The sequence below is a fragment of the Siniperca chuatsi genome, linkage group LG5 (genome assembly GCF_020085105.1).
Source record: "Siniperca chuatsi isolate FFG_IHB_CAS linkage group LG5, ASM2008510v1, whole genome shotgun sequence".
NCBI classification, from domain to species: Eukaryota; Metazoa; Chordata; class Actinopteri; order Centrarchiformes; family Sinipercidae; genus Siniperca; species Siniperca chuatsi.
Genome location: NC_058046.1, coordinates 13,091,805 through 13,116,115, shown reverse-complemented (window position 1 = coordinate 13,116,115; position 24,311 = coordinate 13,091,805). Strand labels below are relative to the sequence as shown.

At 40.7% G+C, this 24,311-nt stretch overlaps 2 protein-coding genes across 8 annotated transcripts in view; one reads left to right on the top strand and one right to left on the bottom strand.

Annotated features, from left to right (window-relative positions):
- rorb (RAR-related orphan receptor B) overlaps nt 1-4,620 on the top strand; it is a 23,672-nt gene extending 19,052 nt beyond the window's left edge. Inside the window, exon 10 of the mRNA XM_044197195.1 lies at nt 36-4,620. Within this exon, the coding sequence (XP_044053130.1) occupies nt 36-200 (165 nt within the window). The 3' untranslated portion in view covers nt 201-4,620. The remainder of the gene's footprint in view (nt 1-35) is intronic.
- Nucleotides 3,026-24,311, bottom strand: trpm6 (transient receptor potential cation channel, subfamily M, member 6). Of its 7 annotated transcripts, none has more exons than XM_044197190.1 (41): nt 23,961-24,311; nt 22,338-22,417; nt 22,060-22,098; nt 21,293-21,482; nt 20,754-20,967; nt 20,251-20,375; nt 19,953-20,124; nt 19,632-19,806; nt 19,353-19,476; nt 19,196-19,268; nt 18,767-18,867; nt 18,498-18,632; nt 17,855-17,902; nt 17,516-17,650; nt 17,220-17,345; nt 16,635-16,906; nt 16,072-16,300; nt 15,564-15,716; nt 15,275-15,430; nt 14,997-15,125; nt 14,545-14,796; nt 14,272-14,446; nt 12,665-12,779; nt 12,366-12,562; nt 12,111-12,243; nt 10,692-11,103; nt 9,756-10,440; nt 9,411-9,508; nt 8,928-9,018; nt 8,585-8,631; nt 8,408-8,472; nt 8,278-8,303; nt 8,116-8,166; nt 7,863-7,928; nt 7,428-7,726; nt 7,149-7,231; nt 6,859-7,064; nt 6,719-6,770; nt 6,490-6,602; nt 5,301-5,361; nt 3,026-5,224 (listed from the first exon to the last, which is right to left on the bottom strand). In XM_044197190.1, the coding sequence occupies exons 1-41, from the start codon at nt 23,961-23,963 to the stop codon at nt 4,975-4,977; spliced, it is 6,156 nt and encodes a 2,051-aa protein (XP_044053125.1). In that variant the 5' UTR covers nt 23,964-24,311; the 3' UTR covers nt 3,026-4,974. The 7 variants fall into 7 exon arrangements, 6 of the variants coding, with proteins under 6 accessions (XP_044053125.1, XP_044053124.1, XP_044053126.1 ...); XM_044197189.1 differs by lacking the exon at nt 23,961-24,311 and adding an exon at nt 22,555-22,713; XM_044197191.1 differs by lacking the exons at nt 5,301-5,361; nt 23,961-24,311 and adding an exon at nt 22,555-22,711.

Here is a 24,311-nt window from a genome sequence, read left to right as displayed (position 1 = left end):
TCCCATTGTCCCTGTCTCTCTCACTTGTCTGGCAGCTGATCAGCCGAATCCCAACGTTGTCAGCCCTGTGCACGCTCCATACCGAGGAGCTCCAGACGTTCCAGCAGCTCCACCCAGAAACAGTCAACGTCCTCTTCCCTCCGCTCTACAAAGAACTCTTCAACCCCGACCCCAACTCTGCCATGGCCATGCCCAAGTGACTGCTTGTGGTCCCAACGCGTCAAACGGCGTCAGCGAAGGACCAAGAAAATAAGAAAATAGCCACGTCGGATGAGATAACAGCAGCTGTGTCAATTATGTCATCATCGTGGCAACCACATATTCCTGAGCCCCAGCCTGAAATGAGGCTGGGGGGTGAGGAGTCAACTGCCAGAAACGTACAGTTACCGCCAACAATACTAGGAATGTCCAGCACTTATTCCATCCTGTTCACCGATACAGTCTGAAGAATGTATATATAAATGAAACGCGCCCCAAACCACAACCTAAGTGGGGCTTCCTCCTGTCTCCTGAACTGAACTGACTGACCAGAAATGTACAGACTTTAAAACATCTAGGAACAATTTTAAGCTGTCAATCTTTAAAAAAAATGGGTAAGTTAATTTGTTTTAACTTGAATAACTGAAAAGAATCTCTTTTGTTTGTTTGATTTTTTTTCACATGAAGAAATTGTGAAGTTGAAGAAGCTGGATGGGGAAGGGAACTGGATTTAGAGAAGCTATTGTAGATATTCTTCTAGTGCAGAGCGGATTCCAGTATTACTTCTTGTTCTGTTAAAATAAGTTAGTCCTAATTTAAATATACAGTACAGCAGTCCACTGTGGCTGACTATACCTTGTCTATGTGTTTTTATTTTATTTGATAGTTTCTTGTGTACAGAATTTGTAAAGTTGAGACTTGTAAAAGAATATTGGGTAAAACCGGGAGTCGATTCGGGTTTTGTTGATATATAGAAGCCTTGTCTGGATTTTGTTCATATGTAAAGAAGGTACTGCATTCTTCTGATGAGAACTTATAGAAAATGTAAAGAGAGCATATGAAGGATTTAAAAAGAAATTAATGGCTACTAATTTTCAAGGTGAAGATATATACATAAATATTCTATTTTGCAAGTAAAAGAATCTGGCAGATTTGCCGTCCTATCAATAATTTTTTTCTCGCTGCAATAATTACGTCCAAGAAAAGGTGGACTGCTTTCGAACAATCAATCAGAAACAACCAATCAGAAACTAGGACCTCACAATAAACCCCACCTCTTCCCAAATTCCCCTCCCCCTGCCCATTATTTCTTATGTATTAGGGCCTTGACATGACATTTCAGCAGACAGAAGTGGACAGAAATCACAATGAAGAAGTGAATTAAAATTCCACCTAAAAAAAAAAAAAATCAAGACAAACTTGAATTTAACTCACAACTTGCCAATCTTCAAAACCCTTTGTGAGTGCTGTATGCCCTCATCCCTCCCATCACTATTTGCACAATCCAGTCGATGGATGTCAATCACTCCAGGCTGTGAATATGAAGGACCCTTTTCTCTAAAGAGCAATAACTTTCACACTGCCTGTCTGATCTTACTCCTCTCGTTTTTTCCTCCTCTTCCTATTTTCAGCTGTTCAAAACAGGGTAGCAGTTTTAACTAGAATGCACTACTGTATATTTGACTCTTGATCATTAATTATGTGTAACAATCATCTCTATGGATGGTACTCATTCCACCACAGACTCTGCAGTGTTTTTAATGTGACAATATGATCTGGGGTTAGGACATAACACAGAGCACTGACTGAACATATTTTAAAGCTACAATATCACATTGACAAATCACACAGAAAGCTGATAGACAATCACTTTTTTGTTAGCCATTTCATAATGGTGAAGAAACTATTTGAAAAATCATTGAGGATACACGTTTTAGGTTATTTTTGATGTTCTGCATTCAGTCACTTGATGTAATGTGTGCATTACTTTTGTAAAGACATATATGATGACAAATCTCCAACTAAAGAGCTTCCTTTATAATTAGTTATTTACCAGAATAAGCGACCCACTACACAACAATGGCACAAAATTAATCAGCTGATGGTACTTGTACATTTTATTACCTAAACACTTGTTTGACAAAATTACAATTGTTCTGAGTGGAACTTTTTGATCTAAGACAGCACTTTTATGCACTAAAAGTGGAGGTCTGTTCATTGCACAGTGGCCAAATCTTCAACTTGCTAAAAGCGCGGACACAGTCAGACTAGTTCATTCTAGTGCATTCATTACAACAATAAAAACCCTTGAACCATTAGCATTTTCACCCATACATATTTTCTCCACATGGTGAACAAAACAATGTCGATAGCATGGGGAACGAGCATCAATGTTAAACATTAGTGATCTGCTCACATCCATCTGTTCCACACTGTGTCTCAGTGATCCAGTCACAGGATCCTTCCTCCGACCCCTGACCCGACCCCAGATCAGAGGCCAGTGACTCTGAAGACAATCACTTGCTCATTAAGGCTCAATGCACTACACAGCATCTCTCAGGGAGCAGCTCTTTTTCTGACTTTGCATTAAAAGAGGGTTTAATATTTTTGCAAATTTACAAAAATGTAATTATAAAAGAATAACTTTTTAGGATAAAAATGACATACGCAGCCAGCGTATGCTGGCAATGGAATCTGCCCAGACAAGGCTTTGATAAGTGTGTGTCTGTGTGTATAGAGCATGAATTCACTGTCCAAATCTCTTTATAGCCCAGACTATATGACAAGCATTGTTACATAGCACATGAAGAAAAACAAAAAATAATATCCTCTATGTCAGTGTGCTCTTGTCACCACTGTACACTCATGTTTACTGCTTATTTTGCTGCTTTCGGGACAGTGAAGGAAGTCCACTAGTAAACTGTGAATCAAGCGCCATCACAACACCCCTGGGACAGTGAATTACAACTCTGACTATGAAGTTTTTGTGTGTGATGTTTTTATTTTCCCTTGTTAGACTGTGAATCAGATGGGTAGGATGGGGTTATGAGAGGGGATGTGCTGGCAAGAACGAATGGCAACGCAACACTGTAAGTAAGAAACTGTAGCAATAAGAACTGGAGGCATTTAATACTGTCATGTTTGCATTGTAAGATTATTTTTTATTTTATTACTATTTACTATTATTATTGTTCTTATTATGACTACTATTCTTCTATTACTATTAGCCTATTGTTGTTCTGTTCTATTTGCATGACGTTTCATTGCAATGAAACATTTGGGGCTTATTTGTGTTTTCTCTTCTCATGATATTGTGAGTTTCGTGGGAGGGGTTATTGGCAAGGTAGGAGGGTTGGGTTTAGGGCAAATTCCACGTCAATTCAGTAAGTTCAAAGCAACTTTTTTTTTTCACAAGCTGAAAGAATTTTTAAATAAAATGCTCTTATTTATACACCACCAATTTAAAATTTGTTGCTCGATTTGAAATGATTTTTTCTCAACCTTTGAATGTGTGAGTTGGTATAACCAGTCAGTGAACGGCCCTTTCTGAACTGGCCTTATTGAACCAGATCAGAGACCCTTAACCTGCAGCGGGAGGGAATGATGTGGGGAGGGTAATCTATTCTGAATGTTATGGAGTAGCCTGTTCAGTGTGAGGGGCTGAATGCATCATGCGCCTTTACCACTCCATCAACACAGGCCGACATCGCAGAGCGCACAATAATACTAGTCGTCGTTCTATATGACGGCTCGGACAAATTGCGCATACATTTTTAATTAACTTGGTTTGAAATGCATTTCCTACACTTAGTCAAATACACTCCATCTCCTCCTCCCTTTCCTGAGAAAACCTGTGTGTGTGTGTGTGCGTGAGACAGAGAAACAGAAAGAATGAGATGATGATTGCGCTACCAATGCTTTGTAAACTTTCTTGATGGTTGGAGTAGTGTTGAAATTTGTTAATTTATTGTTTAGAATGTCTTTGCATCCCAGCAAGAGCAAATAAAACAAAATGTAGCAATCTGTAACCGAAACCTAAAAAGGTGCTTGGGCTACAGAACCACTTTTACACAGGAAACAAAACAAAAAAATACAATAAAATGATTTGTTTGTTTTCAAAGTGCCATAGCTAGTTAGGAGAGAAAGGACTGGCAGAGTGGGGCGTAGATGCTTTACTGTGTGAGTTTACTTGAGAAACCAATCAAAAAAGGGGAGCTCCAAGGAAAATGTGTATTTGATTACACTGACAAACCGTTTTTACATTTTATGCTTTTCTCATTTGGTGAGAGGGGACTCTGCTGGACTCTGAACTCTGACTCTGCTATAAATCCATGAGCTCTGCTGTAGATTTTTTATTTTCACAAGAATGAAAGCGTGTGTGTGTGTGTGTGTGTGTGTGTGTGTGTGTGTGTGTGTGTGCGCATGCATTAATTTGCATTAAAGAGAAGCCACAAACACCCACATTTGATGGATCAGAATGGGTTGAAGTTCAGAGCTATGCAGGGCCCTTACTGAGTCCTCCTTTGACATGTATATACAATGTGAAGGTCTGAAGTGATTTTTGTTAAATTCTATATTTTATCGCTTTTGTAGACATTTTGTTGTGGGAAGAAAAAAAATAAAAGAAATTTTATGGGTGCATTTCTGCCTCGTTTTTCTGTCTCACACATACACATTGTTACATTTTTTTTATTTTAGCCAAACATGAAACTATTTTATCCATGGTACATTAATCCATAATGTATATGTGTATGTTAATTAACAGTAATTGTCATTGTCTCAATATCAAAACATTTATAGACAAAGTACAAAAATTTTTTAGACTTTTGTGAAGTCTTGAAAAAGCAGTATGTTATTACTGTATTTCCTATTATGATTCATGAAATACATATTTACTTAATGTATTGAAAGAATATATTAGCATCCTCTGTACAAATTACAGTAATTAAATCTCTAGTGTCCAGTCACAGCTCATGATAAGAAATCACTCTTCTATCACCCTGTTTCCACTGCAAAGGAATCAGGGCTGACGCGACACCAAGACAGTATTTTGTGAGAACATATGTGTGAGTGTTCAGGCAGACATGTCTCGGTACATGTGATGGTAAAATTACGCGTGTCTTTTTTCTCCCTACTTCCTGGGTCAAAGGTTACATCCCGGTTTAATCGTCCTCCTGTTCTTCTTTCACCGACGTCGGTTCTTCCTCGCTGCTGTTCTCGCAGCTGTCCGGATACCTCCTTAAATCTGAACAACAGAAACATCAGTTAGCGACATGTCGCTCCAATAACACAGTCATTACCACAAGAAAGAGAATACTGACAGGCCTGGGAGGAAGTCCACGCATCCAGCATGAATAATTTGGTTTGATTTGTTGAAGAAATCTTGGAGAGGACACAAGAAGAGAAAGAGGAAACACAACGCACCTTTGAAATATCAAAACAACTGTGTCTGAATGTTTGTGTTTGTGTGTTTGTTTGCCGGGCTTGTTTGTTTTTGAGCACAGTTTCTTTCCGAGCAATTATCCTCTAGATGCCGGTATCGTGTCTACCCAGAGACGTTAATTAATAGCTAATCAAAGCTAATGTCTCAGCAGCACATCGCCAGCACAAAGACATGATTAATATGTAATCAAAGGCCGTGGAGCACAACGCACAAAGCAGGGCCCACCCCCATGCCTCAAACACTACTGTTGTTATAGAAATAAACGAACACTCGTGGCTTAATTAGCTGGCTGTTGGTGTGTGTTGTCTTCATTTGAAGTTGTTGGGGATTTATCTCAGAGCCAATGTTGGCCTCCTGAGTGACGACACAGAGGTGACATACGAATACATCATTCCATATACACATGTGTACCAGAAAAAAACATAATAATGACTGAATGAAAAAATCCTATGTATACGCTAAGGAATGTAAATCACAAAAAACTGTATCCTTCAAGTATTTTAACAATGTAAACATGCACACATTCTCTCTCACCCCTTCTCTTTCGCTCACACATACACAGGAATACTGAGCATTTCTCTGACTCTGCTATAAATCCATGAGCTCTGCTGTAGATTTTTTATTTTCACATGAGAATGGAAGAGTGTGTGTGTGTGTGTGTGTGCATTCATTTGCATTAAAGAAAGCCACAAACACCCACATTTGATGGATCAGAATGGGTTGAAGTTCAGAGCTATGCAGGGCCCTTACTGAGGCCTCCTTTGACATGTATATACAATGTGAAGGTCTGAAGTGATTTTTGTTAAATTCTATATTTTATCGCTTTTGTAGACATTTTGTTGTAGGAAGAAAAAAAATAAAAGAGATTTTATAGGTGCATTTCTGCCTCGTTTTTCTGTCTCACACATTTTTTTATTTTAGCCAAACATGAAACAATTTTATCCATGGTACATTAATCCAGAATGTATAAGTGTATGTTAATTAACAGTAATTGTCATTGTCTCAATATCAAAACATTTTTAGACAAAGTACAAAAAAAAGGAATTTAGACTTAGAATGAGACTGACCTGCTAGGCCCAGTCTTCTACAGCAGGCACCGCAAGAGTGTTTCTGAAGGAAACCGTTGATGGCAGCATCTCCAAGGTTATCAGGACCAAAAAGCATCTCACCCCTGCTACCACTACGACAGAGTCAGAATAAGGTTTTACATGTTTTAACAATATATATTTGAGACCATTTGAAGATTTCTGAAACCAGATGTCATTAATAACCTTAATGTGTAGCCAGTTACTGTACCTCTGATCGTCTGCCATAATGACTGTTGGGTCAGTCAGTGCCTCTCCTACTCCTGTCAAGAAAAGAACACATAAATAAAGAAAGAAAGACACATAGGTAGATACAAACTCAACAACTCACATGTGTGTAAAGGAATTTACCTTGTATATCGAGCACCAGAAGCTCTCTGCCTGAGTACTCATATGTCCAGTGGGAGAACGCTAGCAACATTTCTTCCAGTGAACAGCAGGGGGTGATCTCTTCTCCTGTGTTGTTGTTGTACTTCCTGAAGTCGCCAGACATGTTCCTCTCGATAGTCAGCCACTGGCCATTCGAATGCCAGAGAACCAGCAATACATCTAGAAACCTGGTGGAGAGAAAAGACAATTAGTACATACACAGACACATACAAGAGAAAAACACACACACACACACACACACACACACACACCTTGGTGAGTGGTGCATATCATCAGGTTTGACCTGATTGAACACTTGCATCATCTTCTGGGCTGCTCTCTGCTGCTGGATCTCCTTCAGGGATGTCAAACACAGGTTGATCATAAAGTTAAAACTATAGGAAGCTAAAAAAAGAACATTTGAAATTGTAAATATGTAACTAAATAGGTGCAATTTAGCTTTCTGGCCATGCCCTTCGGCTCCTAGAAATGTCATCAGCAACTATTCAGTGTTTATCTGCCTATGTGCACTTTATAGTTGGTACACTTACCCTTAAACAAAGCTGCAGTGCCGTGCTACCATGGAAGTACCTCTGCCAGGCACGAACCACCTCCGGCCTAAAGGCTTTGACCACGTATACCAGACCAGGTCTGAGCATGTCCCGTTCTGCCCAGGTACACAGCACCCTGCAGCCCCGCCGGAGACCCCCATCCAGAGACCCCTCTTCACTGGAGAGGGGCTGCAGCATGGCAGAAAAGCCTCGTGACGACCAGGAGGAGACTGTGCTGGATTCAGGGTCAGCATCAGAGGGCACTTCCTCCAGAGAGTAGATGCTCACCTCTTCACCTCCTGCAGAGAATGAGGAAATCAGTAAATGAAATGCATTGAAAGAGATGGAGAGAAATTCAAGAGATATATTTTGCTAAGCAAAACTACAGTATTAAACATGAAATAAGGTAACTGTGACCCCAAACAAAAAAGTTACCCAGAATGGAAACAGGAGTGAAGGGAATGGTGTGCGCCAGTCTCATCAAATTGTTTCTCTCCATGGCTGTTAACACACAAACACAACACAGTCAAAACTACACAAGGGCTAAAGTATAATAACTCAAGGAATCCCAGAAAATCAGATGCACAGTGGATGATTACTGGTAGAAAAAGCTTTTGGGATCAAGTGCACCAAAAATGTTGATAGCCCCAATTAATCAAACTTAATTTTCTGCATACAGTCTTAATACCTGAATAGTGCGGATACAAATTTTCAGTGGACTGGAATGAGGAGCTCTTCGCTGCAGCAAGCAAAACAAAGGGAAATTAAATACAAAAACTAAATCTCACAATATCGATCTGTATAAACACATTTTAAAGGAAATGTTTCCAAACGATATGTTCAGAAATACCTTCTGGGGCAATCCCACTCTGTAAACTGCAACAGAGACATAGAGAAAAAAATCTGATGTAATTATTACAATCCTCAAGAGTTTTGAAATTCACAGATATTATGAGAGACCAAAAGAAAGGCAGACTTACGAAGATCTACGGCTCATGGATCTGGCCCAGCTGTTCCATGCTGAATGAGTAGGACTCCACACATCCTGATGGTCAATGCAAAGATAATCAGACCCATCTCACAAACATATTAAACACTCAATATATCTCATATTTTCTCAATATTTCCAATTACTACAGTATATTACTACAATTTACCTGATGGGAAAACACTTGCTTCTGCAACAAATCCATTGGTTCAAAATCTGAAACAATATTGATATTTTCAATACTCAGATCTTAACAAAACTTACATTTTAAGTAACTTATACATTGCACATTTTGTTAGGTCTTTCTTGTTTCTTTTTTTATACGCTAGGTTGACTACATAATACATTCAGAAAGGCCAAACAGGCTCTTTATCATCCTCTCATTCTCCACCTTGTCATGCTCCATCTTATGCCACTGTGCATTCAGGTTCAATGGTGTGGCGTATGCTTACAGTATTAATAATTACTAATATGTGCTAAATCTTAATTTAAATCGGACTGTAGGTCCTTACTGAGCTGACTGAGGCTGGTTGAAGCCGACCAACATGTAGGTTCTCCTCTCAATCTCCGGCACCTTCTCCAGCAGGCATCAGACAAATGGGACTGCATGGTTAGGCAAGAGTCACAGAAAATAAAACAAAACAATTAGCTGGGTTTCAGTGATATGATCCATGCAATATTCAGTGCATTACTGAACCATCATGGAGAAAGTTCAATTGTCATGAATAAAGTAAATCTCAACAGTATGCTCTGAAAAAAGACGGTGTAGTCCCTCATTCGTCCAGGAGTGTTCTATCGTAGAAAAGGTTTCAGTCGTAGTCATCTGGACACTGTTTTCAGAATCAAGACATTTCGGCTCCCATCCGAAGTCAATTGAGAATGACTTCCGGATGGGAGCCGAAATGTCTTGATTCTGAAAACAGTGTCCAGATGACTACGACTGAAACCTTTTCTACGATAGTATGCTCTGAAGAACACATTTTGTGCCACATTACAGTATCTGGACTGCTCTCTTGTATCTTCACAGTCTTCCTGTTCTGGATTTTGCCTCTCTTGTCTAAGATTTGAGTGAAGTCAGAGGACTTGGACCACTCTGCAGAAACAAAAACACACATCATCTGTTAGAAAGTGTGGCTGCATGCATAAACAAAAGTAAATTCAGTACATGCAGGACATGGAGAAAAGGAATGCTGCACATCTGAATAATCCATGTCTTAGATTGGCATACACTGTATGTTTAGCATGAAGATTTATGAGCTAATCCATATTCTTTTCTTTTAAACCATCAACTTGTAATGAATAATTATGTTTTCTAACCCCTGCATTACAAACCACAATACCTCTGCTCCTGCTGTATCGTAGCAATGTGTCGTCCCTGAAATTTCTCCCATCAGACAAACTCTCTTTGGTCATTGGTTCGTTCAGAGAAGGAAATGATCCCCTCATTGGACTGAGGGGTGCCCCAAAAAAAGTCATATTCTCCACGCTGGATGACAGAGACCTGCAGTGGCCGTAGGGACGGTCTCTGGACAGACATGCCCACCTGGGGGATTTCACAGGTCTTCCCCATTGGCTGGAAGGTCTGGACCGAGACCTTGGTTGGCTATAATCCTGAGAAAAGGCAGGATTTACCAAACCCTCAGAGATGTCTCTGGGGTCAGACAGAAGGACAGCATTGCTAGAGGCTCTGGATACTTCTATATTAGACAGCTGTTCCTGTGCCCTATCCTCCTCTTGCTCTTCTTCTTCATCTTCTTCTTCCTCCTCTTCCATGGATGTTTCCTCCTGACTGGGATACAGGTATGGGTCACCTGTCCAGAGTTTATGATGTGGTGACTCCAAGCATCTGGGAGAAAGAGGAGACCCACAGCGGGACGGTCCACAGGACTGACAGGGTGTCTGATCCCTGAAACCACCGAGATTAACTCCACCTCCATAAAAGTGTGAAAGGGAAGCATGGGACGCAGGTCTAGAAACTCCCAGCCAATTCTCACTGGGATGGTCAACAGTAGCAGACTGTGAATCCTGGGGGGGAAAAATTAGTGTTAAACTAAATATTTTATTTTACTGTAGAAGTAATTAGTTATTATGTGGTAGTTATTTTGTTAAAAAGCTGAGAAGACAGTGCTAGGTATTAAAATGATGATGAGTGACTGTAAGAAAATTCTCCTTTTGCTTGGCTCCCCTCAAAGGTTGAGGTCAGGTTTGTGACATCCTCATTCTTCATTTTCAGCTATCATTATGAAACGATAGCATTTAAAGAAAACAGTACATACCTCCTTTGCTCCTTCGACTCCCTCCTCAGTATGTCCTTGTCTTCCTCCCCTGCCCCCCCTGACTCCAACATGGCACTCCTGTGATGCCAGTCTACATGAAGGTGGAGTACTTTTACACGACTTGGCCATCACTCGCCGCATATTAAGTACATCACAGTCTGCTCCACTTCTGTGCGGGAGGGTCCAGCTGTGAGGGAGGATGTGCCGGGACGCTGTGATGGGTCGACATTGAGCCAGGCGTGCTTCCTCCTGGTGTAGGCTGTCAGAAGCAGAGAGCAGAGTGAGGGTGTCCACGGCCAGCGCCGAAAAGTCCTGGAGTTGACCTAGCTGACAGTCCAACTCTGACAGGCTGTCCTGAATAAAGTTGACCTTCTCTGAGACCTCCCCTACCATCATGCACATCTCCTCTGCTCTAGTGGAACAAAAAAAAAACATTTGACAAAAATAGTCAGCGCAGTCAACTATAAGCTCATACCAATGTCACAATGTGACTGACTTTTTAAAGCCACTGACAGGAGACTTTACACAGCGATGACATTTTGTATAATTATGTATGTCACATGTAAAATAAGCGATTGTGTCGTCAAGCAAACATACACAGAGGAGTGAAGCCAGTGTTAGTAGGACAGGAATACATACTCGCTAGATTGTGGGACAATGTAAATCACATTTATGTCTACTCTTCTTACCAAAGAATCTGAGAAAAGACAATTGCAAAGTAAGATATTTTTTCTTAAAAAAACTCTTAACATGAATGATATTACTATTCACATGCATTTCACTTATCTATGATTTATCTGAGTCAGAAAAAAGGGCCCTTTTTGAACAGCCATATGAGTTCACTGAGAATCAGCTGTCATCTGAGGACTGACATCAACTTAAATACCTCATTATCTATTACCCGCATTATCAAAATACCATGATAATGACGGGAAAATATGAAGAAAGAGGGAGCCATTTTGGGTGTTATAGTAGGAAGAATGTATTGCTTTTGGCACTGGACACAGATGTTTGACCTCCCTCTTACTCTAGAAACTAGAACCACTTTAGTACACTACACCAAAACCAACTTGTGCAGGGCAACAGAGCACATATATCTTTAGTTTTTAAGACATCATTCTCCGCTACATCATATAGAGCCCTCAGTACTTCATGTGTCTATCCAAACTCACTATTTATGTAAGCATTGACTCTGAAATGTCTACACTGACATCATCCTGTGCAAGGACCCAAGTGAAACAAATCCAAAAGGCCAGTATGATTTTGCAGGAGAGGAAATAGGCCACGGTGCAGTAGGAACACACAAGAGCTGGAGGGGCATCCTCTCGGATAACACAAATTGAGAAGGGTCCCTTTCATTCCTTTCGTTTAAATCTTACACAATTGGTTTATAGAAATAAATTAGAATATCAATCCAACCTCTCAGCTGTGGCTCTGATCCTGTTAATTTGACTGCTGTGGAGACCTTCACTCTTCTCATGGAAGTAGGCCTGCACACATTTCTCCTCAAACTCATGGAGCCTCTTACGATCCTCATGGCCCAGGTAGAGCTCTGGTAAAGACAGGATAAGTGACTTTATTACAAGACACATGCTGTGAACTGACTTGTAAGATGCATACAGATAACTGCTAAACTAGTTTTCCATCCACACACATACACACTGCGGTACTCACTAAGTCCAGAGCCTCTCTCCTCCCGCTCAGCATCCCCACTACATCTCTTGTAGATGGCTCTCAAACCTAGGGCCATGTGACTGAGGAGGATAAGGGGCGGAGGCAGCCACGGCCTCTCCTGATAGGTCATTATGTAGCGATAACGGTTGTACTTCCACAGCTTATTGGATGTTGATGCCATGTCAAAGTAGATGTTGCTGTTATTGAGAAGACAACATTAATTTAAATAAAAGTAGTCTTTATTGGGGGTCCTGCACTGTAAAAATGTAATTTACAAATTATTTTATAAATATGCTTACTTAAAAAATGCAATGAGTATGTTGACCATGATGATATACTGGAAGAACATATAGACAGCCTGGAGGAATCCCGTAAGAAAGGAAGCAGGAGGACATGGATGACCGTCATCACATGCTGTTAACACACACAAACACACACACAGACCTTACACTAGTGGAAATCAATACCTTCATTAACAGTGGGAAAACACTGTAAAATGTCAAGGGTCTTTTACATCTTGTAAATATGAGTTATATGAACTCATTTACCAATGTCACAAATACTTTAGGGCCGGAATGCAGACATGTTTCTTTAAAGGTTCTGTATACGAGATTTTGAACATTAATATAGCAGCAAACAACTATTTGCTATGTAAAGATATAGTGCAGTAATGGCTGAGCAGAGAATGACGTCACACTCCTTCCTACTGTGTTGTCATCCAAGCTTCTCTGTTCTTTGTTTTGGTAGCCGTTCCGTCCGCACGTTAGTTAGTGCAAGTGAGTGCATGTGAGTCCCTCCCTGTGCAACTGTTGAAAAAAGGATTTATTTTGACCAAACCATTTATCAATGGAGTCTGGTGGTGAGCAAGAGCAATATAACGGCTGTTTCTGGTTAAATGAAAAGGATCTTACTCTTTAACAAAAAGGTCTAGCTCTGTAGCGATCCTTTCCATAATGTTGTCAGACACTTAAAAGTGTGGCAAAAACAAGCACTTTCAGTGGATGTACTTTGATGGGCACATTTGTCCCTAAGGATTATGTTGCAACCATTGCTGCTCGTTTTGCACCTGCCTTTTCACATCTGACTCAGTGAATTAAAGGTTTATTTCCAGAGTTGGTGATAGCTGGAACAGTGGAAAGACTAACAAAGATGGTTTTGGTGAGTTTTATTTTGTTTCTGTCCAGTTTGAATGAAGTGTGTTTTACGATGATTTGTGAGGTAAAATTACAGTTTTTTTCAATGGAGTCTGGTGGGCTGTAGCACCCATTTGTTTTGGTCTGAGATGCTGGTGCTCTAGTGAGACATGTGGCAGTTACTGTCGCATACAGCATCTTTAATATATCATTCTAAATTTTGATCAAGGGCATGATTTGGCACCTAATGTGCAGGATGGCATAAAGACAGAGCCTCAACTAAATACAGAAAAACAATTTACTTGGAATTGCTTTAGTCGTTTATACCAAAACTTTACAGTCCCTTGACATCTACAGTATATGTTGTACACATGCAGCATCAACTGCCGCATTAGTTAAAGTTAGTGAGTCCTGAAACAATGAGGATAATCACCCCATTCACCTTTAGCCTACAATTAATAACACACATTGTAATACAAAGGTGAGTCAAGCGAACATTATTTGCAATGAGGTGAGACTGACTGACTGACTGAATTAACTAAACCTGGATTTTCCTCCAGTCCCATGATTCACTTTGCTTTTAACGTTTTACATCACCTGATCTGAATGTGTGTCTTCTCATGTGGCAAAGGACAAGTGGCAAGTTGACCTTGTGGCAGTCGTTAAGCACAACCACTAAGAAACTCAAGGCAACACCAAAGTCATCAAGGTTACATTCTACTGCTTCAAATCAACACATTGGTTAATGAGTATCTTTCTATTGAACCACTAACGATCTATCTCCGTTGCGTAGACCTCTCCATAGATCATCCAGTAGGGCTGGAAGACTACGTCTCGAGCTAGGCTCCAGGACGGCTCCTCATCTGGCGACAGGATGGCCTTCCTGGACACCCCGAAGCTCAGCAGCACTATTGCCATCATCACCACTATGAAGAACATGTTACTGGTCTGAGCAGACACAGAGAGAGGAGAGAGGGGTGACTTAAAAAAATGCTTCTATACTTTCTTCCTCTCCAACAAGTAGTGTACACTCTATCTCTACCTACCATCTTAGTGATCATGGTGAGGTAAGGGCCAGCGTGCTGATTGACAGCCAGCAGATCCATCACCCTGACGAACCAGAAGATGATGTCCAGACAGTAACTGATGCGTCCTGCCATCCGGTAGGGATTAGCATGCCAACGCATTGCCAGTCCAGCCAGGAAGAGGAGGATGGCTATGAAATCTGATACGTTCCAGTACTCTGAGAACCAAATCTTCAGCTTCTGGCTCAGATTCCTCGGCTCGGACATTAGTACCTAATTAAGAGGTATATATTTTGATATTTTTTTGTAATGTAGCATAAAGCTGTATCTTCAATATGACACTTTTTTAGTAATGGTTTCTGTAGAAAATGTTTCACAAATGAATACACCAATGCACATAAATAGTCAAATAATAATACAAAGGAGAGAAGAGAAATAAATAAGAGAACATGTCTCTCTACTGGCTCTCTCACCTCTCTGGTTTTTTCCACTGCGGTGGACAAGATGTACGCTATGACCAACCACTCCTGAACACTGGGTTGATCCCCCATCTTCACCAGGACGACGTAGGAGAATAACATCAGAAAAACCAAGTAGGACATCTAAAGTGAAAACAGAAACAGGAAAAAAGAGGTATGGAGAGATTAGAAAAACGTAATTAAATACCACACATGCTGCATCAAAGACAAGGAGGTACTCTCAGCCCATCCATGTAATGTGTTTTCAGTATAACAACATGCACAACACCTACTGTGTGAAACCAGAACTTGACAACAGGAGCTGTGTAGAATTCATAGATTCTTGTGATCCAGGACAGACAATGCATGGTCATAGAGGATACAGTTTCTGACACAGGACCCAGACATTTGTCATGGAAAGAAAGGCCTCGCTCTGCATCCTGACTGGCCTATGAGAGGAGAGTAGAGTAGGGCAGGAGAAGAGAATGGAAGACAAGACAAGATAAGTATGATATTAAGGCTATTAGTATTTCGGTTCCAGTTTGAAAACAGTGCTGGATAAGTGCATTACTGGCACTTTACCGTGTGATCAGTTCCCTCATGGGATGGTACTGACTTCACAGAGTCCAGTCCAAACAGCATTGCCTCATGGGACTGTGGTACATGGCACATTTCAGCTTTGCTTTTAAACTCCAGTAGCAAGATGGCAGGGGGCAGAAGAAGGCTCAAAATTATCTGAAAGAAAGAGACAAGTCTATCATGTAAGCTTGTACAACTATCCAGAAAGATCAGGAAACCATACCGTCAAACATAAGCTTAATTAAGCAATATTTTTTTAATTAGCATTGAATCAAATGACTCATAGTACTGAGAAAGGGACGCTAGGAATGCTGAACCCACTGAGAATTTTGTTCATTATGTTCATATATTAATTTGTCTTTTTATAGCGCTACAAATACATCATATACTAAAGACAAGAAAATCTGTTATGACAGTTACAATCAGAGACTTTACAGGCGTAATAAATTCAAACATCATATGAATATTATCTGGTTTATCTGACAACTCTCACAGTGTTTACAATGTTTACCTTCAAAAAAGAGTTTTTTCTCATGTTGAGAGGACCAGTCCAGAGATCTGTGAGGAGGGTCTGAGTGCAGGAGTGTGAGACGAATGGTCTATGACACGAGGAGACAGCCATCTGCAGACAGGTGAAGTGGCTCCATGCCTCCATCTCTGAAGTCAACAACTTCATGGCCATCTGCTCGTTCTGACGAAATGCACAGTCTAACACATCCACTGCCAGCTGACCAAACTCACTAAGAGACAGGAGAGACATGCAATCATATGCAGGTTTTCATAGAAACAATTGCATAAAGTCCATGATATTTATATAATTGTACAAAAACATACAAAACAAAAACTCACCAGTACCACCAAACAATTCAAAACACAAGACCAAACCTGCTGTTACTCCCAAATTGATTAATACACAGACTCACACTACAGAGACTAGACTAGACTAGACTGCAATTTAAAACTGATTGAGTCTTTAATCGTGCTGTTATGGCTACTACAAACCTTTCTTAGTTTGCAATTGTCCCCATATGCTGACTACTGACAACACAAACACAGTAACACATGTACACTCACAGTGAATATGTCTTGAATCGCTCTGCAATGTTGTCGTCCATACTGCTCTGCCGTGCCTCAGAGGCCATGGAGCGGTACAGCTTACAGGCCACTGTGGAACGTGCCAGCGCTTCCTCGCCGTGCTGCCACAGGAACAGTGCCATCGGCTGACGCTGATGAAGAACGGCCCACACGAACAGGTCGTTGAAGTTGAAGGGAACCAGCAGTGGAGCATCATCAAGGCCAGGGCTCAATGTGATCTCTCGACTGCACCCGGGTGACACATCTTGCTCCTAGATGGAAAAGTTAAAGGTGTGGACAAAAGAATCGACAACGGAATGGAAATAAAGAAGGAGAGATGCCACAAGGGAAAAAAAGAAAGTGAAAAGGGAAAGAAAAAAGAGAACAGATAGGCGAGATAACACACCACAGTTTATAATGCAAAAATAAAATGTTTGTACAAGACTATTTTAAAGATGTTAGGGCTTCGTTAGAGATCCAAAATGTGCCTACTGGAACAATAACATGGCTATACAATGGTTGAGCTAGGACTAGAGTATTTGTTTTTCAGTATGTAACCCATACTGAAAAAAATCCCCCACCAACCTTGGGTTTGTAGGGCTGAGCAGTTCTAAAAAAATGCAGGTCCTGGAGACTCCTGCCCCTCTTAGAGTTTGGTATTAATCCCCGTCTCTGTTTAGATAAGGAGGTGGAACTGTCCCGTCTACCGTCCTGTACACACCGAACAACAATGAGGAGAATGCATTATTTGTAAAAACGGTCAAGCATAATTACAATTTAAAAACACAAGAAAATAATAATAATAAAGTTTTTTCTAGGTGATTTATCAAAACATAGTGGACAAAAAAAAAAAAAAAAGAGTTCTAACTATCAATGCTCACTTTGTCCTGCAGGCGGCTATAGGCAGCTCTGAAGTGTTTTCGTGTGTAGGTGCTGCGGTACGCTCCTCCTATGAGGTACTCTATCACCAGGCCCATGTCAATGAGAGAAAGACGGTAACCTATAGGAAGAGAAGTCTACTCACACATACACACACACACACACACACACACACACACAGATACAGTAAAAACACATATACTAGATAGATGTAGATATGGCTGCTACAGTAAATTCTTTTTAAAACTATCAGTAAAAGCCAATACTGTCTGAGTAAACAGTGTTGTCTGTAGTGTAACTTAATATTTATATGATTATAGGTTCTCATCCTCACTACTCACCTGTTTCACATCTTCAACGAGGTGGTGAAGGAAACGGCCTGTCTGCCCCTGTGGTTGTGGAGAGAAATTTGTATTATCATTCAGAGAGAATAGACAAGTAAACAGAAAATACCAACAACCAAATCAGATCAAAAACAAAATCTACTGGTTAGTTTTTAACACAGTTGTATATTGCATATACAGTAGCAGCTTTGGGATCATTAACTCGTTTCTTAGGGGGACGTATTATCCCAGAGTTATGAATAAGTAAACTGGCTTTAATACACAAAAGATAAAGGCAATGTGGAGAAAGCCAAGTGTGGGTGTACTTATGACAAAGAGTCTTGTGATCACAAAAGCATCCTAAAACAACTGGGGAAATACCCAGAATGCAATTGACCACAGAGTTTATTGGTGCAAAACACTTACAGTGCATTATTGTGATTTTAATCAAAGCCACAGTTTTGGAATTTGCGCTTCAAGAGTCACAAATAAAATAATTGAATTTCTTCTGTTTGTGTAGCAAAGTCTTTTTTAAAATATATTTCAGCATTGTATTTTTATTCTTGACATGACACAAGTAAGAAATAAGAAATTGTGAAGGACATGGAGTGTCACAAACATCAGAATTAGATACTATACATTAGATACTAGAAATATATACCGTGTTATAGAGCTCCTCGAGGCGATCCACAGTGAGGAAGCGGCTCATAGTCATGCCATTGTCAATCAGCAGTTTGACAAAACTGACCCGGTCCATCACCAGAGCATCCAGCATAGCCTGCTCCAAGGAACCTACCTACATAAAGCACACAATTATTATAATTAGACAACAACTATGAAGATTTTGAGAATGTACAGTATTCCTTATGTGTATTAATGGCATATCATTACACCACAGCTTGCAGTACTGATTCAATCAGTCAGCCTCACCTGCCAATGCTGTCCGTACACCAGGACATCTTTCTGTGCAATGTCAGCCCTGTCCCAGGCTAGAGCCATACTCAGCTGCTCTGCAGGACTGGCCTTGGTGCCTGTTCATAATATAGAACAAAAAAACATACAACAGAACTTATATTGTGCGTTCCTAGACTATAACACACCTTTCTCACGGCTGACATTTTGACTTGCCATAGCAGGAAAAGCCCAGGTCTAACATTAATGATTGTTGTTCCAAGTGCACTAGTAAGTCTTGCCGGTGAGTCGGCCTGCACAATAACAAGCCTGGAACTGATAAACCTACAAAGAATGCAGCAATTGTTAATGTTATCAATTACACCTGTGGTTTTCCTGCTATGACATGTCAAAATGTCTGCAGTGAAAATTGTCTATTGTCACAACCAAGAGGAGAAAAATAAGTACCCTTGAGAGTAGTTGTCAAAATTGCCGCATCAGGTGCCATTTGGTCCTCTGACTCTGAGTCAAAGATGGTTATCTGTTGTTCAGACATATTGAAGTAGTGTGAGTATGCCATGTGTTGAATCACAACACACACATTCCTAAATGGTGTTTTACTTACAGACTGTCTGTGATCCATACACTGCAGGAGGAGATTGTAGAGCTGAGAGGCTTCTGCTCTCTCTACTCCAAACACATCTCCAATCCGAACAAGGAAGTCCTCCTTAATGTCAGCATCCAACTGCCTAACAAATGTAGTGAACATGTAAGTTTTTTGTGTGACATGTCTACTCATTAAACAGTTGCTACATAAGATACAACAACACTGTCAAACTGTAGTTTCATTTTACACAATTAGGTAGATCTACTACTGTAGATCCACTAAGGAAAGCATGTATACCTGTCAATAGCAGTCTGCTTGTGTAAGAAAGCGAGCAGGTCAGCAGCCCTGCCCGATCCTTCGAACACAAACACTGGCACAGGGGGCACATTGCTAACATAGTCCAACACTGTGGACACAATGGCAGGGCCGCCCTCCACCACCACACATACCATAGGCACTCCTTGGTTCAGTCCTTCAGTCAAGAAGTGGGGAGAGGGGGACATAACATCAGTCACATCAAACCCCTCTGCTTTTCTAACTTCCTGTATGTATTGAAACAGACCCCACACACACACACACACACACACACACACACACACACACACACACACAACTCACGAGGGTGTATCTTCTGTAGTTGGATGTGTTTCTCCAGCTTCCTCCTGAGGCCTTGCTGGCAGCCATGTTTTCCCAGCGTTCCATCATCCACCAACAGAAAGTGGGAGTGGAAACCATTAAGACAGGCCCTCTTGCTCAAAGGGTTCCCCAGTGGCTGGTAGGGTCTGAACACCTGACCCATGTTGAGTGAAAGTCACATCAAGAGCCAACCAGGAGTCAATCATAGCAAACAATGCACTGGGATATGTTAGAAACTGATGTAATCTCATTAAACATTACATAAGATTTTAGTACTCACGTCTCTGCCTATAAGGTCTGTGTTGTTGTCAATGACTCCCCATGGTGTGATGCCGACTGTGTTTCTCTTCCTCAGGTCGTGGCCCCCAAAGGTTTTCACCGCCTCGCCCACATATTTAGACACACCTAGATAGTATGTAAAGAGCAGCTGAATGCACAGCAAATATACAATTCAGCAGTATAAATAAACAGACCTACTTGAATTCACACAGCCCAAGAAAATGAACAGGGGATACTTTTACAACAGCATTCTTTTACAACAGAAATTTACATGATATTCAAAATTGAACCCTCTGGTAACTGAACATCATACGTGCCGGCACATGGGGTTCTTTAGCTGTTTCCTACCAGGACCAACACCGATTAAACTGAGTCTCATCGCGCCATGTTGGTGATGTGAGTGCACATCAAGATCCAGTGTCATACAACAGTAATAAGACACACACACACACACACACACACACACACACACACACAGATCTTAAAACAATTTGTAACACCTACCTGTATTAATCCCATCAGTGAGTATCCATGCCCCTGTGCTGAGGGCAGCAGTGATCAGCCCTTTGCTGAAGGCCTGCTTGACTTTAGGGGGTAGGGTGAAGTTTTCCGAGCCTCCCTGAACGGTCAGTAGTAGCTTGGGTCTCTCCATCTGCCACTCCCTCAGCATCAGTTGGAGCAGCACCTCTGGCTTTGAGTCCACAGCCACACGAACATACTGGACAGGAAACACATGGAACTGTTAGGGGCTAAGAGGCTATTTGTGCTTTTCTCAGGTACTGCTAGTGTGACTGTTTTTGTTGCTACTGTTTGAAGTAGATGCTATCTTACATCATAGCAAACCAAAGCTTGTTTATATAACCATCGAAAGCCAAATCCCTGTCTTGTTCACTCCCTGACAAATATGTACCATCATTTTTGAAGTAATCCCTTGTAGAAAATGGGAGTTGAATTATCAAAATTAGGTATGATAATTGAACAAACAACCACTTTCTTCTTTGGCCTAGAAACACATATGCTGTACAGCTAGCAGACTCACAGACCTTAGCCCGGCAGACACGTGTGGCAGTGTCCTGAAAGTCTATGGTCCCATAGGCATCGGTGGGACTGGCTTTGGTGTGGAGCTCTATGGACCAGTCCTCTTCCATGTCCTGTCCAGGACCAGGATAGAGGGATATGGGGGGGAGGGACCCTTGCCAAGAATGCTCCCCCATCAGGCGGCCACAACAACATCTGGCCAATGGAAAAATTATTTAATTGAGCATAGCAGGTGGAGGGAGGAAATTCAGAGTAACTTCTAGTGCCACCTCCACCTGGCCTATTTAAGCCAGGCTTCTACAATTCCTCCCCTTTCCCTGTCTCCCTCCCTTCCTCTTCACATCTCTATGTTTGTTTGTGTATCATTTTACAGCCCACAAATTCACATACATCTCTCATTCATTCATTCATCTCCTACACTGTTGATTCCACTAACCTCCACACCCTATGTTTATTTCTTTTCTATATAGGATAGCAACAAAATAAAAGCCCTTGGCATTATTACTTTCCTTGAGCCAGTTTGTGAGACATTAAACAATTAGTTCATTTCTAAATATATAATGGCATTAAAAGCAACAATATATGTGAGAAACAAGAAGAGAGCAAAAAGGAGAAATGGTGAAATAAAGGGTGTGGGAAAAGTGACACAAAAATCACCACAATAATAAAAGAAGAGCTTCATTGGAATAGGGGGTGGGGCATAAGAAGGGGAATGTATTGGGTTTGAGGATGGTATAAAGACAAACATAAACACACAATTTCTAAATTATACCTGATCAAGTTTTGGCATACTTGACATACTGGAATACATCTGTAAGAAACAGGAAATAACACATTATCAAAGAATCCACATGGTCTCTATTCCTGGAAGGAAGGGCCGAGTGCCAAATAGTTTTGCTCTCAGAAAAATGTTGTTTTCCAACCACTGCTGTTAATGTTATACTATATACTAATGAAGCAAACCATCCTGTATTTCTTCTGAGAATCGTAAAAACTTTTACTTTAAACATTTGTTTGGAAGCTCATCAACGCAATCAGATTCCAGTTTACCTGTGTAGGTCCCGAGAGGAAGGGATAAACTTCACACACTCTCTCTTGAAGAAGGTTTCCTCAATCCAAGATTTTCGTGACTGGAATAAGAAGAGAAAATATTTACTTACAGTAAACAGATCCTGGAGCAGCTAAGCACTATATTCTCAACTGCATTGTCAAACTCATCCTTCAGCAAGAAAACACACTATTCCTGAAAAGAAATGTAATCAGTGACCTTCTCAGTAAAGCTCATTGCAGTGCTGGCAGCAGCCTGCATGCTGGACCCGCATGGGAACAAACTGTAGGTCCCTCCCTGTCATAGAAACCTGAACTACACTCTTAAAAACACTGACGGGATGTGAGATAAAACAGTCAATCCCTCATGCAACTTCACAGCAGTCTTTTCTTCATGCTCCGATTCCCAGACAAATTTAACAATGGCTAAACACTGAGTAGAGCATTGTTGGTAGGAAACATACACACATCCCCTTCCTGAGATTAGTACACATGGCTGGGAGCTAGTGTGCTCCCACCCTGGGTCAGACTGTGTAAACACTAAATAACTGTATCTGATGTAGCTCACAGTGTTTATACAATAAATATATTTATTTATAGACATAAATCCTCACTTGTTTACCATGTGCTGCAGTGGCAATTTTAGAATTGACTAACAATGACACATAAATCAATTAAAGCACTACTTATTACTTATTACACTACTTAGTACTAATATCCTGTGCTCTATATGGGGATGTATACTAATAGAGCTAGTTATGGCAATCTAAAAAAAGTGGGTGTTAATATTATTCCACAATTAAGGAGGTGGGCAAACATGTGAGGCAGTTCTGCATGAGACATCCCTTATTAGCATCCTTGACATCATACTATACCTCAATTTCTATCACGATTTTCACAAGAAACATAATGTAACCTCTCATGGCTTACTTGTCAGCTTCACAGCTGTAACATTGTTTCTGATGACTAACCTAGATGCCATGCACTATATTTAATGAGATTATCATGCAAAATCTTTATCTGGTAGTTATCTGCCATCAAATGAAGTGTTGAATATCTCAAACATACAATATTTTCCGCTGAAATGCTGTGCAGATGAAGTTATATAAGTTTTACAAAATGTAGGTTGAATACAGATTCAAAGTACCAGTATCCTGGCTAAACTTTTAGTCAGCTAGCAACATTATGTTAACTAAGTAATTAAGTCATGTTAGTTAGGCAACACTAAAATAAGGTCACCACAAAGTCAGTAACTTTGCGTTATTGAGTATCTCCAATTAAGGCCCCTATACTTCATAAATGTAAACAGTACGCTGTAGAAATAATATATTATTTATCTAGTGTATGCTGGAGACGATATTTAAATACAAAGCCGAGTAAACTGGTTTTACTAACCTACATGACATTTAGCTAGGTGACATGTTTACGTTAGCTAAAGTGGAAATCACATCGAAACTTTGCTAACATTAGCTATTTGCTAACCACAGCTGATAAGTAACGTTAGTGATAAACAAATAGCGTCATAAGCTATAATAGTCAGAAACAGATGCGCTATTTGTATGACGTTACACCCGCTGGAAACAAGCTGGCCTCTTCATTAGATATAAGTATTAGTACATAACTTACCATGGCGGTACACTTCTGTTATAAACGTATAACATGTATGAGTCTTGAGTCAAATCCAACCACTTCATCATCATTCTCCTGACAAGGACTGACTGCCCTTTTATCAGCCGTCGGTCCAAAGGGCAGCGAGAGCCTTTCCAAGAAGCCTCGAGGAGTTCATGACCTCCTCCTTGAAACACATTCAGGACTGCTTCACCTCGTGAGCTGTCGACAAACGGTGGAGGTACTATTGTGTCCCCCATCCTGGTCCCAGTCCACAGGGAGAGAGATGGGGGAATGATGATGAAAGTAGGCAAGAACGATGATAACAATTGACATTCAATTGATTTGTCTTTTTCTCACGCACAAAGC

Excerpts from the sequence above, each read along its gene's own strand:
- trpm6 (XM_044197189.1), bottom strand. The coding sequence starts at position 22,596 with ATGCAGGCTGCTGCCAGCACTGCAATGAGCTTTACTGAGAAG. Across the intron at positions 14,447-14,544 it reads TCACCATGATCACTAAGATG|ACCAGTAACATGTTCTTCAT; the intron begins GTAGGTAGAGAT and ends GTGTCTGCTCAG. Across the intron at positions 7,727-7,862 it reads CACTCCTGTTTCCATTCTGG|GAGGTGAAGAGGTGAGCATC; the intron begins GTAACTTTTTTG and ends CATTCTCTGCAG.